General features: G+C 47.3%; 1 protein-coding gene across 1 annotated transcript in view; it reads right to left on the bottom strand.

The window, feature by feature from the left end:
- The window catches only part of LOC311229471 (ovochymase-2), a gene marked incomplete at both ends in the record, with an annotated part of 43,595 nt that extends 25,714 nt beyond the window's left edge, over positions 1-17,881 (bottom strand). The window contains 7 exons of the mRNA XM_084315551.1: positions 12,731-12,929; positions 13,690-13,868; positions 14,040-14,135; positions 14,262-14,434; positions 16,890-16,987; positions 17,394-17,491; positions 17,797-17,881. Coding sequence (XP_084171677.1) covers positions 12,731-12,929; positions 13,690-13,868; positions 14,040-14,135; positions 14,262-14,434; positions 16,890-16,987; positions 17,394-17,491; positions 17,797-17,881 — 928 coding nt within the window. The remainder of the gene's footprint in view (positions 1-12,730; positions 12,930-13,689; positions 13,869-14,039; positions 14,136-14,261; positions 14,435-16,889; positions 16,988-17,393; positions 17,492-17,796) is intronic.
- Positions 17,882-17,930: the final 49 nt, after the last annotated feature.

Here is a 17,930-nt window from a genome sequence, read left to right as displayed (position 1 = left end):
GAGACATCGTGTGGATTAATAGTTGAATTGTCATAGTTTGGCACTATACCGTCGAGTGGGACGTATTTCTATTAAGTTAATAATAGTCTATTATGTATGGTGCATCGTTCGGTTAGAGTTATAGAGTGAGCAGTACCCCCATCGTTCCTGGCGTTATCTAGAGTCTTAACCAGGCTGGGCAGACCACGTGTGGTGCTTTCATCCGAGGAGTTCTGGGCCAGGACGAGTGGACCTGCATATTGGATTACTTTACCCGGACGACGGCGAGCCCTACACGGCTTGGATTATCTACGTGCTTTGGGTGCTTTGATTATGCCATGGATAACAGCCAACACTGCTGAGTGTTGGAACTACCCCCCCGAGAGGAGTCCAGGTGAGACGGCGCTCTACCCCGAGTGAGGTCGCCTCACGTCTCTTCGTTGTGGACCGGCAGCTACCGTCTACAAGAGGGCCCAGCTGTATTCATCTGTGGACCGAGGTTCTGTGGGCACCGTGTTCAGCACTCTGAATTCTCCCAAGAAATCGTTGGCCAGATGGGATATCACCAGCGGCTCTCCTAACCCCCCCCCCTACTGACTTACAACCAGCGGGACCCCCCTTTTAGTATATCCAGCTATAATCATTTAAGTACCATCGCTATAGTTCCCTAAAGAACCAGGTTGTATACTTGCTCCCTGCGTAACCAGAGATTGGACATTCAATGTTGATTTGCCTACGAATACTCATTTGCCTTACAAGTGCATTCAAATCATAAATGTCATTAAGTGAACGTTGTATATACCCTTTGCTATATAAAATATTCGATTTATACATTTGTGTGGACTTCGTTTCATCAGGTGGGAAAGTGTTCATCATATCTACATCATGTACTGTGTGGCCAGTATTTAAAGTACATAAAGCAGGTAGTGGTTTAATGATACCATACTTATCAATACAGTCAGGGAATTGTACCCCTCAGTTACAATTGGTCCTTCGAGCCGGATGGTAACTAGTGTAATATTAATATAGTGTTATTAATATTGAAATGGCCTATGATGAACACTCCACGAAACGGTCCTCCTAACGTAGAACGCCCGCGGCGCAGACGACAGACACCTCAGTACTTAGAGGATTACGCTGTCAGTCAACTACCTAGCCTTCGACAAACGGTAAACGCGGTAAAAGTAGAAAGTAAAATTATGTCTGACCTTAACGAACAGGTTACCCCGACCACAGAGGCCCTAGTGGGTTCTAATGTAACTGACCAAGCTCACGGTGGGGACCAGGAGGGAGCTGACATGCCTTTACCCCCCGCCAATACCGAAGAAGTAGTCCCCGACCAGCCCCGGGAGGAAGACAACCCTACAGAGAGAGAACTCTGCACGGAAGAAGAGGAGGAGAGCGCCGAGGAAATAGAGCTCCAGGACTCCCCAACGAGTACAGCCAGGAGCGGCTCACCTCTACAACCGTCTTCCCCCAGCGAAGCGGAGAGGATGCTATCACAGGCGTTCCTCGCCAGCCTGACAGCCTCTACCGAACGCGATCGACTTCAGGGTGAACGCGATCGACTTCAGGGTGAACGCGATCGACTCCAGACACAGCAACGGAGCGAAGAAGAGCGCATACGCCTGGAGATGAGACGCCTTCAGACGGAAGAGAATATGGCAAGAGACCGGGCCGACGCCCAGCGCGCCGCTGCCGGTGCCCAAAGAGAAGCAGATCTCACCAAGCGCGAAGCCGAGCGCGACAGACTACAAGCGCAGCTAATGGAGCAGCTGATCCTCAAGGCAACACCCTCTCCCTCCGCCAGGGGTTCAAGGAACTCGTCGAGACAACAGTCAAGGGCAGCGTCTCCTAACCGAGCAAGCGACCCTGAACCCAACAGACCAAGCCTATACCCCCCGCAGACCCCCTTCCCAGACCGGTCCAAGCGAGACCCAGCTACAAGGAAGGAGCGGCATACACTGCGGAGAAGCTAAATAAACGACTACAGGATCTAGAGGACCTGATAGAAGAAGAAGAGGGAGAGGAGGAGAACCAAGCCCGACGACAGCACAGTACTCCACCGGACCAGGAGGTCCAGTACAGCCCAGGCTATACCCCCGCGGCGCTGCGCTACAGACCCCCGACTCTATTCACGGGTGAGCATGACGCACGACCAGCCCCGAGGAATAGCACCTGGACCAGCGGGCCATGGTACCCTGCCGGTACCAGCCCACAGAGAGGCGCAAGAGGAGACTCGCCTAGGAGGTCTCTCCCCCAACGCTCGCCGATGTATCAGCCATCCACGGCGTCATACATTGCCACGCCGACGTTTCCAGACTTCACCTATGAGAATCGAGCACAGTACACGGAGCTCCGGATGTGCTTAGTGACAATGATGGTGGATGTCGTTGATGAACGTCACAAGTATGCAATATTACTGAAGCACCTGAAAGTACCGCGAGCGCACAATATAGCGCTAGCCTATGCCACCTCTACGACCCCATACACCGCGGCTCTAGCATTGCTGGACCAGAGATATGGACGTATATGGGATTACGTAATCCAAGAGATAAGGCATATTGATCGCCTACCCCCAGCAACAGACAATCGCTCATTAGACGACCTGTCTATAAAAGTGCAGTCCCTGGTAGGGATGCTGGGAGCGCAACGGGAAAAGGGCATGCACGAGCTATACGCCAACTCTAACGTCGAGAGGATTTTAGAGAAGCTGCCACCCGCCAGACAAGAGCGCTTCAGGCGGCAGAGAGACCACCGTGATCCTAACGGTCCCGAACCATCCCTCCTCGATCTAGCCGACTTCCTGGCGAGAGAAGTCAGCAGCTTACGACTGGATACGTTCGTGCGGAGCACGCCAAGCTCCAGAGAGGGACCCAGGAGAATAAACGATGGAAGAAGATCGGTGACTGTCATGCACCAATCAGAATCAGTACCGAGCAGTAAGAACCACAGTACCCCCTCGAGAAAAGAGAAGTGGAAGATGGTGTGCCCGTACTGCGAGAAGGAACACTGGCTGTCACAATGTGACCTGTTCACAAAGATGAATGCAGAAGAAGTGAGTCAATGGATAAAGTCCAACAGGCGCTGTTACCGATGTGCGCGCAGTCACATGGCAGCCGAATGCCGCCTAAAGAAGAGGTGCAGTCGGTGTGACGGAGCCCATCTAGATGTACTACACGACAGTAACAGACGAAAGCCTGCACCTGCACCATCGAGCAGCACCAAGGCAAGTGTCATGTACATTGACCCCGCCAGCAGCAGCGGCGCCCAAGTGCTCTTAAAGGTAGTCCGTGTGACATTGAGCTACCAAGATAAAGTCATGGACACTTACGCCGTCCTTGATGACGGGTCAGAGAAGACCCTTCTGCTCGCGTCCGCTGCGGCCCAGCTGGGACTGCGGGGGAGCGAGAACCAAATGACGATTCGGACAATAAGAAGAGATTTAAAGATGATAAAGGGCGAGAATGTCTCCTTCACTATCGCAGCAAGCGGGCAGCCAGAGCGACGGTATAGGATTACAAATGCTTTCACCAGCCAAGAAATAGGACTATCACAGTACACCTACCCCATCGCCAAGCTGATGGATAAATATGTGCACCTGCGTCAACTACCTATCCCGCTCATAGACGGCGCCACCCCGACCCTGCTGATAGGCTCCGACCATGCAGACCTCATCGTCCCGATAGACCGGGTCCATACAGGACCCCGAGGCTGTCCTGCAGCAGTCGAGACCCGCCTAGGGTGGACACTACAAGGCCCCCTCGCTAAATCTCTCAACCGAACAGCAGCCACTAGCTGCCTCCACTCCAGAGCGACAGAAGGAGACACCACACTCCTGCAGCATGTCGAGAAGAAAATTGACTGGCGACGTCGTGCGCTGCTCCGCGCCTCCCTGATCAAAGACGGCTTTGATCTCCGGCAGCGGGCCAGCAGCGACCCCCCAGTATTGCGCAACCTCAACCCAGAGGTCGCAGAGGACCCAGCAGCAGATGAAGAGGTCCGACACAGTGTGAAGAACAGTTTCTACGTGGACAACTGTTTACAAAGCGTTTCGACTCAAGAAGAAGCCGAGGCTCTCCTAATCAAGCTACGCGCCTCCCTGATCAAAGGCGGCTTTGATCTCAGGCAGTGGGCCAGCAGTGACCCGCACGTATTGCGCAGCCTCTCCCCCGCGGACAAGGCTGCCAGCAGCGAGACCTGGATGGCGACAATCCCAGGAGAAGCCCAAGAAATGACACTAGGACTAGTCTGGCGCTTCAAAACAGACTCGCTCCACTATAGACACAAACCCCTGACCACGGAGCAGGGAAGGTCGACGGCGATACCGACCACCAGACGGAGTGTGTACAGAACACTCGCCAGACAATATGACCCGTTGGGATGTATTCTACCTTACACCACCAGGGCAAAGATGATTGTACGAGCACTATGGGACAAGGACCAGGGCTGGGACGACCCAATACCCGCACACCTTGCCTCCACATGGAGAGAGTGGGAGACGGAGCTCCGCTCACTCCCAGGCGTCAATATACGCCGCAGCTACTTCCCACCCACAGTGAGGCCAGAGACATGCAAGATGGATCTACACGTCTTCAGTGACGCCTCCGAAGTAGCCTATGGATCGGTGGCCTACTTGCGTGCCCAAGAGAAGGGAGGAGAGATACACACTGCTTTCATCCTGGCTCGCTCAAGAATAGCCCCACGAAAGCAACAATCTATCCCGCGTCTAGAGCTCTGCGCAGCCCTAGCAGGAGCGCATCTAGCCACGTTAATCCAACGTGAACTCACCATTCCGGTGCACAGAACAATCTTGTGGTCAGATTCCACGACAGTACTAACATGGATCAAGTCTGATTCATGCAGATACAAGGTCTTCGTGGGAGTCAGAGTCACCGAGATTCAAGAGTTAACAGAAGCAGCAAGCTGGCGGTATGTGGACACCAAACACAACCCAGCTGACGTCATCACCCGGGGAATGTCCCTAGATGACCTCACCCGTCGCAACATCTACAGTGACGGACCAGAGTTCCTCCAGCTCCCGGAAGAAGAGTGGCCTACGCCCACCCCACGGGAAGCGAGTAAAGAGGAGGCTGAGAACAAGAAACCTATGTTCTGTGGACTGAGCACAGTCGCCTCCACAGACCCCAACATAGATGATTGCATTACCCTACAGAGTGCGCAGCTAAAGACATTCCTGTGGCACCACCCAGAGATTCAGTCCACTGCCGACATTTCAGCAGCTGACTACGAAGAAGCAGAACTTCTTCTACTACAACGAGCCCAGAGAGACTCGTTCCCCGACGAGCTAGACTGTCTACAGGGAGGAAAGCCCGTCCCATCAGACAGCAGACTGCTCCACCTGGCACCCGAGAGCGACGCCCATAATCTCATCAGAGTGGGTGGTCGTCTGCGGAGAGCCCCCGACCTACCGGATGACGTTAAGTACCCGATAGTCTTGAACAGCCGACACAAGGTCACAGAGCTGATCATAAAGAAATACGACGAGGATGTACACCACGCAGGAGCAGAGAGAGTCTTCGCGGAGATCAGACGTCGCTATTGGATACTTCAAGGAAGAGAAGCAGTGCGACGCTTCCAGCGAACCTGTCTAGACTGCCGAAAGTGCCGCGCGCAGCCCAGCATACCCCGGATGGCTGACCTACCTCCCTGTCACCTCCGACTCGGCGACAAGCCATTCCACTCCACAGGCATGGACTGTTTTGGCCCGTTGTATATAAAGAAAGGAAGAGGAACCGAGAAGCGGTGGGGTATTGTATTCAAATGCATGACCACCAGAGCGATACATATCGAACTCCTTCCGACCATGAGCACAGACTCATTCCTTATGGCCTTCCGAAGATTCACATCACGGAAAGGAAAACCGTCTACATTGTTGTCTGATCACGGGACAAACTTCAAAGGCGGAGAAAGAGAGCTGAGAGAGAGCTTCCAAGCTATGGGCCCAGAACTTAAGACCCACCTCGCTCCATCCCAGATTGACTTCCAGTTCAATCCCCCGAACGCACCCCACTTCGGTGGAACCTGGGAACGAGAAGTACGTTCTATAAAGACAGCCCTGTACGCCGTGCTTGGGGCCCAGACTGTGGCGGAAGAAGTCCTAATGACAGTCCTCACGGAGATCGAGGGAGTATTGAACTCCAAGCCCCTCGGCTACGTCTCCAGTGATATAGCAGATGTCGACCCAGTCACCCCCAACACACTCTTGATGGGGCGGCTGGACCCCGCGCTACCCCAGACAATGTACAGGCCTGAAGAAGCGAACGGCCGAAGAATGTGGAGGTACAGTCAAGTACTAGCTGACAAGTTTTGGAACAGCTTTCTACTCCACTACCTACCGTCTCTACAGACCCGCCAGAAGTGGGTAAAAGAGAGAGACAATTTGACAGAAGGAACAGTCGTCATGATTATCGACCAGTCACTACCCAGAGCTATGTGGCCGGCTGGCCGCGTAAGCAAAGTGATCACCGGTGCCGATGGCAAGGTCCGAGCAGCCGAGGTGCTCGTCCAAGGGCGAACTTACACACGACCCGTGGCGAGGCTAATAGAACTGCCCAGACTCCCAGACACTATCGATGACGACCATGACCCCATGACTTTGTGAGTTGACTGACCCTTACAGCGGACCTTGAGTGGTAGACAGTGCGGTTAATCTGTCTCTGCTTAGCTAATTAGGTGGGACTAATTAGGGGGCGGCTGTTGTGAAGGATCAGATTAAACCGAATATATATATTTATTTATGGATATATATTTAATAGTATTTGTATATCGTTTGATATCCCCTGTATATTCCTTGTACATATACACTGAATATCCCTTTAGTCTACTAACAGCCCATAATAGTTTCATTCTACCATTGGACAAGAACCTGGCGCCAGCAGCCAAGCCCCTTGGTTCAAGTTCAATCGTGCCGACGAACATGTCGTTACAAGCCCGGTTCCGCGTAGGAATACGTCTGGCGAAATACGAATGGTACCATTTGTTCACAGCGCATATATATATGGCGCAAGTAAAGTAGAACTTTCTTTTTAGTCCATTAGTCCTTTACCCTCCAACCTAGTAACAGACGTGAAGCCTCACCCACGACCCACGTGTGGTGCAGTATGGCCTACTTGGCCTCAGAATAGGCATTGAGACATCGTGTGGATTAATAGTTGAATTGTCATAGTTTGGCACTATACCGTCGAGTGGGACGTATTTCTATTAAGTTAATAATAGTCTATTATGTATGGTGCATCGTTCGGTTAGAGTTATAGAGTGAGCAGTACCCCCATCGTTCCTGGCGTTATCTAGAGTCTTAACCAGGCTGGGCAGACCACGTGTGGTGCTTTCATCCGAGGAGTTCTGGGCCAGGACGAGTGGACCTGCATATTGGATTACTTTACCCGGACGACGGCGAGCCCTACACGGCTTGGATTATCTACGTGCTTTGGGTGCTTTGATTATGCCATGGATAACAGCCAACACTGCTGAGTGTTGGAACTACCCCCCCGAGAGGAGTCCAGGTGAGACGGCGCTCTACCCCGAGTGAGGTCGCCTCACGTCTCTTCGTTGTGGACCGGCAGCTACCGTCTACAAGAGGGCCCAGCTGTATTCATCTGTGGACCGAGGTTCTGTGGGCACCGTGTTCAGCACTCTGAATTCTCCCAAGAAATCGTTGGCCAGATGGGATATCGCCAGCGGCTCTCCTAACCCCCCCCCCCTACTGACTTACAACCAGCGGGACCCCCCTTTTAGTATATCCAGCTATAATCATTTAAGTACCATCGCTATAGTTCCCTAAAGAACCAGGTTGTATACTTGCTCCCTGCGTAACCAGAGATTGGACATTCAATGTTGATTTGCCTACGAATACTCATTTGCCTTACAAGTGCATTCAAATCATAAATGTCATTAAGTGAACGTTGTATATACCCTTTGCTATATAAAATATTCGATTTATACATTTGTGTGGACTTCGTTTCATCAGGTGGGAAAGTGTTCATCATATCTACATCATGTACTGTGTGGCCAGTATTTAAAGTACATAAAGCAGGTAGTGGTTTAATGATACCATACTTATCAATACAGTCAGGGAATTGTACCCCTCAGTTACAGGTGTAGTTAAATCCAAACGCCAATGGTATTAACTATGCTCTTCTCCACGGTACTTCGCTTACACAAGTCACTATAATACACCAACAATGGTTCTACAATATTAGGGTCGTATCTAAGTAGCTACTAGCTATCCGTAACGATACACCGCGGGTAGGCTTCCACTGCTCACATGTCCAATCGTTCTGCTGTTACTCCACACTTCACCTCGTGTTCTGATACTCGTTACATTAAGTTCACACTACAGCTGCTTGCTAGGTTAGGTTCGCACTTCACTTCAACAAAGGTTCACGCGTGCACTGTTCACACTATATATACTCAGAGTGATTTCTAGAGCGCAACCGAATTACTTGTCCGGAATCAATGCGCTGGCCAAGGGCATGTCTCAACTTGCCCGGGCACGTCTTTGAACTTGTCTGGGGGGCGCGACTGCTGGCGCCGCCAGTGTCAAGGGCGGTGTCCAATGAGGCGGGCGAATAATGCTATGATTCAAACGGAGACTTAAAGGTATATAGCTTATATATATAAATAATACACAAGTTATATAAAATAATAAACGTAGATTCTGAGTGTTAATCTGGCCCTTCAGAACACACCTCATGGTACCAAAGCACCTCAAAGGCGCTTAAAACAAAATTACAAACATCACAAAACAAACTGGTCAGACTACTACTTGACCTGAACCCCAGAACCCACCTCACCCCTGCCCACTTTGACAACCTAGGATGGCTTAGAGTAGACGACAGAGTACAGCAACTTGCAATGGGCCTGGTCTACAAGATACACTATACGACCGGGATGCCCATGTACATGTCAAAATACTTCCCAAAGGTCAGTGAATACCACAACCACTACACCAGAGGAAGCTCAACAAATCATGTTAAACCCAGATTCGGCTCAAACAAGGGACTAAACACGTTTTGCAATTATGCCACAACAATGTGGAACGCCCTACCCAAAGCTGTAAAGGAATGTGAATCCCTGCCCACATTCAAAACCGCTCTTAAAGAGCACCTACGGGAGGCTGCAATTCGAAACTGGCCACCGTAAATGCCCAAAACCCCCACCACCTCCTAATAGACAGTCTCCTCCCCACCGCATGTATATATTCCCTCCCCACCGTATGTATATTTCTCTCCCACCCACCCACCCCCTCCTAATGTACAGTCCCCTCCCCATCATATGTATATACTCTGTCAGGATCTAGGGGTAACAGTCAGGGCCGCCTGGGAGAAATGCGAGGCCCTGTGCGAGATTTAAACGTGAGCCCCCCCCCCCCCCCCCCCCCCCCCCAAAGGTAAAAAAAAAATATATATATATATATATATATATAATTATTATTATTTTTTTTCATACAGTCAACATATTCGTAAATAATAGCGCTGCCCGAGGCTGGGCATGATACAGTCAACATATAGCAAGAGAGAGAGCGAGAGAGAGCTATTTGGCCCTAAACAGAGAGTACACAGTGGCAGAATACCTGAGCACTGTGACTGAAGATCCTTGACTAGGTACAGACTCAGAGAGCACAGCCTAGCCATCGAGAAAGGCCGCCATAGGCAGACTGTGTGTGTTAGAAAGAGAGAGAGAGAGAGCATGTGTGTTAGAGAGAGAGCATGTATGAGAGAGATAAGCAAAGATGACCCCCTAAAGGATATTCAACTTTTAATGAAAGAACAAAACAGAAGGAAAAGATAACTTCACAAAGGCAACATGAATATACATAGATCCAAAAGGACAAAGATCAACACTTAAATCCAAAGAGAAGAGGGTCTATACCAAGAGAAAACAAAGCAGCAAGGAGCCAATGGCCGACAGCTAAAGGCTAGCCAGGTAGGCTACTGACACCAGGCCACACACAGCTTTGGCCAACGGCCCAACGCTACCCAAGCTACACAAACGAACAAATGAATTCACACACAGCACATGTCGTATCTCCAAATGTTGTGAAGTAACATATGTTTTGCCTGGAAAAAAACATCGTTATTAACAAAACATTCGGGAGGGGAAGGAAGGAAGAGTGGGGTAATGTCATGACATTTTCATTAATCTTACCTGCACCAAGGAACGCAGGGCGAAAGGCCGCAACACAGGTCTCCACGTTGACGAAAGGCCTCTCGCTGTCGGGACAAAAATAAGCCAGAACCCCCTGCTATTCTCACGGCTAATGTCAATGGTCGTAGCACAAGCTAACAGCTAACTCAAGGCTAACTGATAGCATCAAACGAACGTTCCCAGCCAAGCGCAACGTCGAAGCTAAACAGCTAACTGGCTAACAGTTAGCTCAACCAGGCTATCGCTAACCATTAGCTAACGCAGAAGCAAGCTATGCGGCTACATGACACCAGGCCATACACCGTTAGCTACTAAGCTACTAGTAGTACTACAACAGCTAGTCGGCCAGTTTAGCTCCAGAGAGAGAGAGAGAGAAAGAGAGAGCGATGTCCACGGCGGGAATAGAATAGAGTTAATAGAATAGGTTAAAAACTCACCAAACGTCCAAGAGGATGGAGACAACCGCGTGGAGTTGACGAAGTTCATCTGCCAAACGACCATCCTCTTCATCTTGGCTGCATGTCTCTAGGTTAGCTAACGCTAGTTAGCCTTTAGCTGAGCTAGCTACTAGCCGACATCATCATGGCTATATCCCGACTGCATCATGACAAGGCTCCGGCCATTTGTCCCGCCTTTCGTCAACGTTCCTTGGTGACCGACCGACTGATAATGACCGACCTCTTCGAGTTGGCTGGCATAACTAAGCATAATAGTCAAAAGCTGCACGCGCAAAATAGTCAAACGCAGCTGACTCACGCTGGCGTACTACACATGATGGAAGTAACCACTCCGCTCCCTTCGTTGAAACCAATAGTATGTCTGCTGCAGAGCCCCATAGCTCCCTTCGTTGAAACCAATAGTATGTCTGCTGCAGAGCCCCATAGCTCCCTTCGTTGAAACCAATAGTATGTCACTGCAGACCCAGGAACAAGTCAGACACATTCTACAAACGTGTCTAATGTGAAATATATAAGCATATAAGCAAAACTAGATTTTAGGTCTGTGATGAAAAAGGGCCTCGCGGGAAGGGGGGCCTCGCAAAAAAAAAAAAAATTAATTTTTATTTTGCGAGGCCCCCCTTCCCGCGAGGCCCTGTGCGACCGCACTGCTCGCACACCCCCTGAGGCGGCCCTGGTAACAGTACTGTATATTTGAATACCGTTTATGTCACAAATGTATCAGTACTAAATACCTATATGTCCCTATGCCATAAATGTCATGTATGTTGTGTATGTCATAAATGTCTATATGAATTGAAAATGGGGGACCCTGATGGAAACAAGACAAACGTCTTTCTCAGGTCTGCATCCCCTTAACAATTGTATGTATTGAGCCGTACTGTATTGTACCCATTCTGCAATCTGTTAAATAAAGTTTTCATTCATTCATTCATTCACTCATCCATTTATTTATTGCCAATAAGCTGTCTGTGATGGAGTTAATCGCTGTATCATTTGGTTCAGCAGATATGTACAGTTGTGTATCATTCACATAGCTATGGAAACCTACATTATGTTCTCTGATGATATCACCCAGTGGTAACATGTAAAGGGAGAAGAGTAAAAGACCTAAGCAACTCCCTTGTGCAACTCCATAGTTGTTTATATCATCATTATATCATATATCTCAGACATGTGGCCTGCTAGTTTAACATAGAATTTCCTCCCTCTGATCATGTATGTTTTAAACCAGCTTAGCACATGTTCTGAGAAACCGACAAGGTTTTCAAGACGATCGATTAGAATATTGTGATCGATTGTATTAGCATTATAAAATAAGATTTATAATACAGCCCGCGTTTTAGAGTGTAATTTCCCAGAACTTGCAGTGTAACTTCCTCGTATGAATCTGTACATATATATTACACTTATCTTACTGGTATTGAGGGAGTCATCAGAATCCCCGCCCTGAGGCCCCGCCCCTTTTGGCCACTTACGGAGACCGTTTCATATATATTTACAAAGGTAATTATGAACACGTTCGAGAATGAGGACCAATGATTGCAACTCGCATGAGAAGAATCCCAAAGCACTCGACACCAGAGAGAATAATTTGTCACATGTGCTGACGTCACATAAATGTAATAATAAAAAATATTAAAAAATAAAAGCTGTAAACTCTCTGATTGGTTCTCCCGTGTTGATCTGATTGGTTCTTTACATGTACTCAGGAGGAGTGCCAGTAGGAGGTGGTACAGACTTCTATAAGTATTAATGTTATAATAATAATAATAATAATAATAATAATAATAATAATAATAATAATAATAATAATAATAATAATAATAATAATAATAATAATAATAATAATAATAATAATAATAATAATAATAATAATAATAATAATAATAATAATAATAATAATAATAATAATTATTATTATTATTATTATTATTATTATAATTATTAATAATAATAATAATAATAATAATAATAATAATAATAATAATAATAATAATAATAATAATAATAATAATAATAATAATAATAATAATAATAATAATAATAATAATAACAATAATAATAATAACAATAATAATAATAACAACAACTATAAACAGCACTTATAATACTTAAAATACCCTCTCTGAGTTTGCTCTTGATCCAGGGCAGCAGCAGTCTGACATCGGTGAACACCCCCGGGGAACCTCTCCTGGACGGGGGACGGCTGCTGTTGTCCCCCCAGCTCCGACCACAGCCCTTCCCCCAGGACGTCACCCCGACCACCACCCAGCCACTGTGTCCCCGCAATGGACACACCAGAGGGCCCCCAGAGTCCCCCTGGGGAGACATAGATACATAGATTTCATCCAGAATTGTAACGCTTCCTCCGGTCCTGCGGGACCGGACGGCAACCCTCCTCCCGGTTCGGCTAGATCAGGTGTCGGACCGTCTCAACTCCCCTTCCATACACCCCTTCATAATACAACATTGCCAACCGGTGGGCTGATGCAGATCTGGCATCAGCTCACTCACCTGATTACTATTATTTACTGCCATTTATGTTTATTATGTTTATTGTCTGTGTTGTCGTTGTTGTCTCCACTTTGTTAGACTTGTGTTCCCCTGTCTGTGTTTTGTAAATATGTTTTAGTCTTGTTGTTCAATTGTTATTGTTTTTCCCAGTGTGCTCTGTGTTCTGTTGTTTCTGTCTACCACACCTGTGTCCTGTTTGTAATTACCCTCTGTCTCTAATTAGTGTTTGTATATTAGGTGTTGTGGGCCAGCAGACACTTGCTGGTTCATTGTTTTATTGTTACCGTTGTTGTCAGTCGTGTTTGTTGTTTTCTGTTTTGAAGTAAAAGCCTTATTATTCACCACTACGCCGTCTCCTGTATCCTGTTTATCTCTCCGTTCTACACTGCAAACTGAGTTCCACCACATCATGCCAGCAAAGCGGCACCATCGTAACACAGAATGTCCCTGGAATCTCTCCCCCAAAAGACGCTTGGTTTGATTCCGGAGATTTTGCCTACAAGATGACGTTGATGGAAAAAGCAACAACAATTATGAAATGACTTGTACTGTACATCTCATTTACCTGACATGTGTCCTTCCCTCCTCTTTCGGGGCCAGCACAAAGGACAGTGAAAGCAGGCTGAGAGAAAGCTAGTCCTGGGGTCTGAAGGGAGGTTTTGACAGTCTGGAGGACATGTTTACACCTGGACGGTTTCACCAAATCCAACTGTACCTCTCTCAGTACTGCAGGGAGATGACCACCTGTGAGAGGAAAATAAGATAATATAAGATAAGATGCGATACAATACAAGATAGTAATATTGGTCCTTTATAGAGTAAAGCTCATTTGTCTTTTTGTATGGAATGCTGTACTATTCACAGTCAATTTGTTCAACATAGTGTTTATGTTTTAACTAAGCTGGGAAACCTTACGCTCCTTCATCCTCCCCCATCCACCCACAATGCATCTGGTTTTAGGAGGGAACCTTTCTTCAGGCAGAGGCAGGCATATGGGCTGAACATGGGGTCCTGGAGAGAATCAAACCCAGGGTTACCAGTCAAAACACAACAACACAAGCTGAAGTATCCTAAACTACTAACTAAACTACTTTACGTTTACACTAGAACTAAACCATCAACAGAAGAAGAACGTGCCCAGTTGAATGTGTCCATCCAACTCCAGCAGGGCGATGTCGTAGGTCATGGGCAAAGCATGCTGGTACTTCTCATGGACGGTGACTTTCTTAATGAGGAACACCTGCTCCTCATCGTCGTGAACCTTCTGGTTAAACTCTCCGACAACGACTCTCACATTGCTTTGGAACTCTCTAGAAATAAAGGAAAGAGATACAGTAGGAATCAGTTAACGTCAGTGATGAGAAAGTCAATCCAACGGAAGAGGAAGCTCTATTATTTATCTACAATTACAGTCATTTACATTGACAGGATAGAAAGAAATTCAAGATTACTATAACAAAACAGAATATTTACGTAATTGCGTTCAAAATTTGTATTCGGTCTGGAAATATACTCTGGATTCTCTATGAAGAGCACAGTGAAGAGGCTATATGACTATAGTAGCTGGTATACTGTAGATGGTTTCACTGGAGTTCTGTAGCTAGGAAACGATTTACTAATGTGATGCTTTTATTTTATTTTATTTTTTTATCTTTATTATTCTTTTATTTATTTATTTCTATTTTTATTTTTTATTATTTATTATTTTATTTTATTTTAAACATTGATCTTAACTGATCACTGTGACTTTATTGCTTTTATCGTTATATATACCTATGTTTGTGTACAGCACTTTGAGCTACATAACATGTATGAAAGGTGCTTTATAAATACTTACTTACTTACTTACTTACTTACTTACTTACTTACTTACTTACTTACTTACTTACTTACTTACTTACTTACTTACTTACTTACTTACTTACTTACTTACTTACTTACTTACTTACTTACTTACTTACTATTTCATTAGCAAACATTGCAACAGGAGATAAACTTGGGTCCTTTTAGAATGTTATTGTTGTCACTTTGAAACCTTCTATATAGTGTATAATGCAGCCAGGTACTGTAGATAGGGAGCCTACTGTACATTTAGAATCAGGTACTGCTGTATTTGGAGGACAGGTCACTGTGGTGTGGTGTGCTGTGCTGTGGTGTGGTGTGATGTGGTGTGATGTGGTGTGGTGTGGTGTGATGTGGTGTGGTGTGGTGTGATGTGGTGTGGTGTGATGTGATGTGGTGTGGTGTGGTGTGATGTGGTGTGTGGTGTGGTGTGGTGTGTTGTGGTGTGGTGTGGTGTGTTGTGATGTGATGTGGTGTGGTGTGGTGTGATGTGGTGTGGTGTGTTGTGGTGTGGTGTGTTGTGGTGTGGTGTGGTGTGGTGTGGTGTGTTGTGGTGTGGTGTGGTGTGTTGTGGTGTGGTGTGTTGTGTTGTGGTGTGGTGTGATGTGGTGTGGTGTGATGTGGTGTGGTGTGGTGTGTTGTGTTGTGGTGTGGTGTGGTGTGTGGTGTGGTGTGTTGTGGTGTGTTGTGGTGTGGTGTGTTGTGTTGTGGTGTGGTGTGATGTGGTGTGCTGTGGTGTGTGGTGTGGTGTGGTGTGGTGTGTTGTGGTGTGGTGTGGTGTGGTGTGTGGTGTGGTGTGTTGTGGTGTGTTGTGGTGTGGTGTGTTGTGGTGTGTTGTGGTGTGGTGTGTTGTGGTGTGTTGTGGTGTGGTGTGTTGTGGTGTGGTGTGATGTGCTGTGCTGTGGTGTGGTGTGTTGTGGTGTGTTGTGGTGTGGTGTGGTGTGTGGTGTGGTGTGTTGTGGTGTGGTGTGGTGTGTTGTGGTGTGTTGTGGTGTGGTGTGGTGTGGTGTGGTGTGTTGTGGTGTGGTGTGTTGTGGTGTGGTGTGGTGTGGTGTGGTGTGGTGTGGTGTGATGTGGTGTGGTGTGGTGTGGTGTGATGTGGTGTGGTGTGGTGTGGTGTGATGTGGTGTGGTGTGGTGGTGTGGTGTGGTGTGGTGTGGTGCGGTGTGTTGTGATGTGATGTGGTGTGGTGTGGTGTGGTGTGGTGCGGTGTGTTGTGGTGTGGTGTGGTGTGGTGTGGTGTGGTGAGGTGTGGTGTGGTGTGGTGTGGTGTGATGTGGTGTGGTGTGGTGTGGTGTGGTGTGTTGTGTTGTGGTGTGGTGTGGTGTGATGTGATGTGGTGTGGTGTGGTGTGGTGTGGTGTGGTGCGGTGTGGTGTGGTGTGGTGTGGTGCGGTGTGGTGTGGTGTGGTGCGGTGTGGTGTGGGGTGGTGTGGTGTGGTGTGGGGTGGGTTGCTCTGACAACAATAAGGTTGCCTCATCAGCATTATACCCCTTCCTGACAGGCAGCGACGCGAGCGAGCGTGATTGCGAAAATTATTAAAATGTATTAGTTTCAATCAGACTATCCTGACCTGCCGCGAGCGACAGCCAACTGAGCGGCGATGTTGTTCACCCCTCAGATATTCGCTCGCTGTGTCTCTAGTTGAGCGATTACGCGGCCGAGTCCCGCCCCTAAACACTTTTTATTGGTCGAGAATCGCAGGCTGCTTTGCCCCTGTGCTTCCAGGTAACACACACACACAGCCACACTCGGACAAGCGCCGCGTCATATCAGGACAGTGTCGCGCGCGATTTCGTCTCCAGTTCGCTCGCTCGCTGCCTGTCAGGAACCGGTGTAGACTGCTTCATATCCAGTAGTGTAGCGGTGAAAACAGTAGGCAGCACAGTGAAGGAATTAAGGATGAGTGGTAAATGAACCTACTTTGAAACTGCAGTAAAGCAGTGAGCAGCTGTTAGTATCCAGTGGTCAGTCAGGATAGATCCTCCACAGAAATGAGATCCTTTAGTTCTCAGTGAAACCTGAACATAAAATAAACAACAAACATCATCACGACTCGAGGAAGTGGAATTCAATTCATCATATATTCTGGAAGAAGGTAAAAAAAGAAAAGCTCTGAATACAGACAGATAGCTTCTAGATATGATATGAAATTCACCAGAGTAGTGGCATCTGTGAAAAAATATAATGGCTTCATGATGTAAACATTTGATTTATTGTCAAGTAGTAATGTGGAATACCTGTACTCCTGTCTGTCTGTCAGTTTGTCTGTCTATCTGTCTATCTGTCAGTCTGTCTGTCTGTCTGTCCTTCGGTTAGCTGGTTGTTTGTTTGTTTGTTTGTTTGTTTGTTTGTTTGTTTGTTTGTTTGTTTGTTTGTTTGTTTGTTTGTTTGCTTGTTTGTTTGAAGGTAGCATGGGTGACTCACCAGCCATGGGTGTGATCCATATCTGGCCTCAGCCCCTCCTACAATCCTCAGAAATTCATCCATCAGGCTCCTCACCTGAGGAACTCCACACTTCACACCTACCAATTGAGAATAGCTCTTTACAATAACAATAACAATAACAATAATGATAACAATAATAATAATAACAAGAACAACACCACCAACAACAATAATAATAATGATAATATCCTTTAAATTGGTCAACAAAAAAACTTTAAAATGGTGTATAGAGAGGCTGTCCTTAACGTAACAAAGAGGTTCGATCCCCTGTGACTCAGAGTGTGAACCCACTGCCCCCCTCCGCACACAGACTACAAAGATTCATGTCGTCAAATCTGAAAACCACACTGACAAAACGTGGGCTTCCCCTTTTCAAACTCACCGGTCTGAGGAGCAGAGAGGGCAGCATGGAGCCAGACACAGAGGAGGAGCAGAGCGGTGGTGATCTTCTTCACCCAGACACACATTCTTACTGTGGCCTACCAGGAAGACAAGATAGTTTATAGACCCCTGTGT

The sequence above is a fragment of the Notolepis coatsorum genome (assembly GCF_963971535.1).
Source record: "Notolepis coatsorum genome assembly, chromosome: 6".
Taxonomy (NCBI): Eukaryota; Metazoa; Chordata; class Actinopteri; order Aulopiformes; family Paralepididae; genus Notolepis; species Notolepis coatsorum.
The sequence above is the reverse complement of the archived record's forward strand: the minus strand, read 5'-3'. Positions and strand labels throughout refer to the sequence as shown.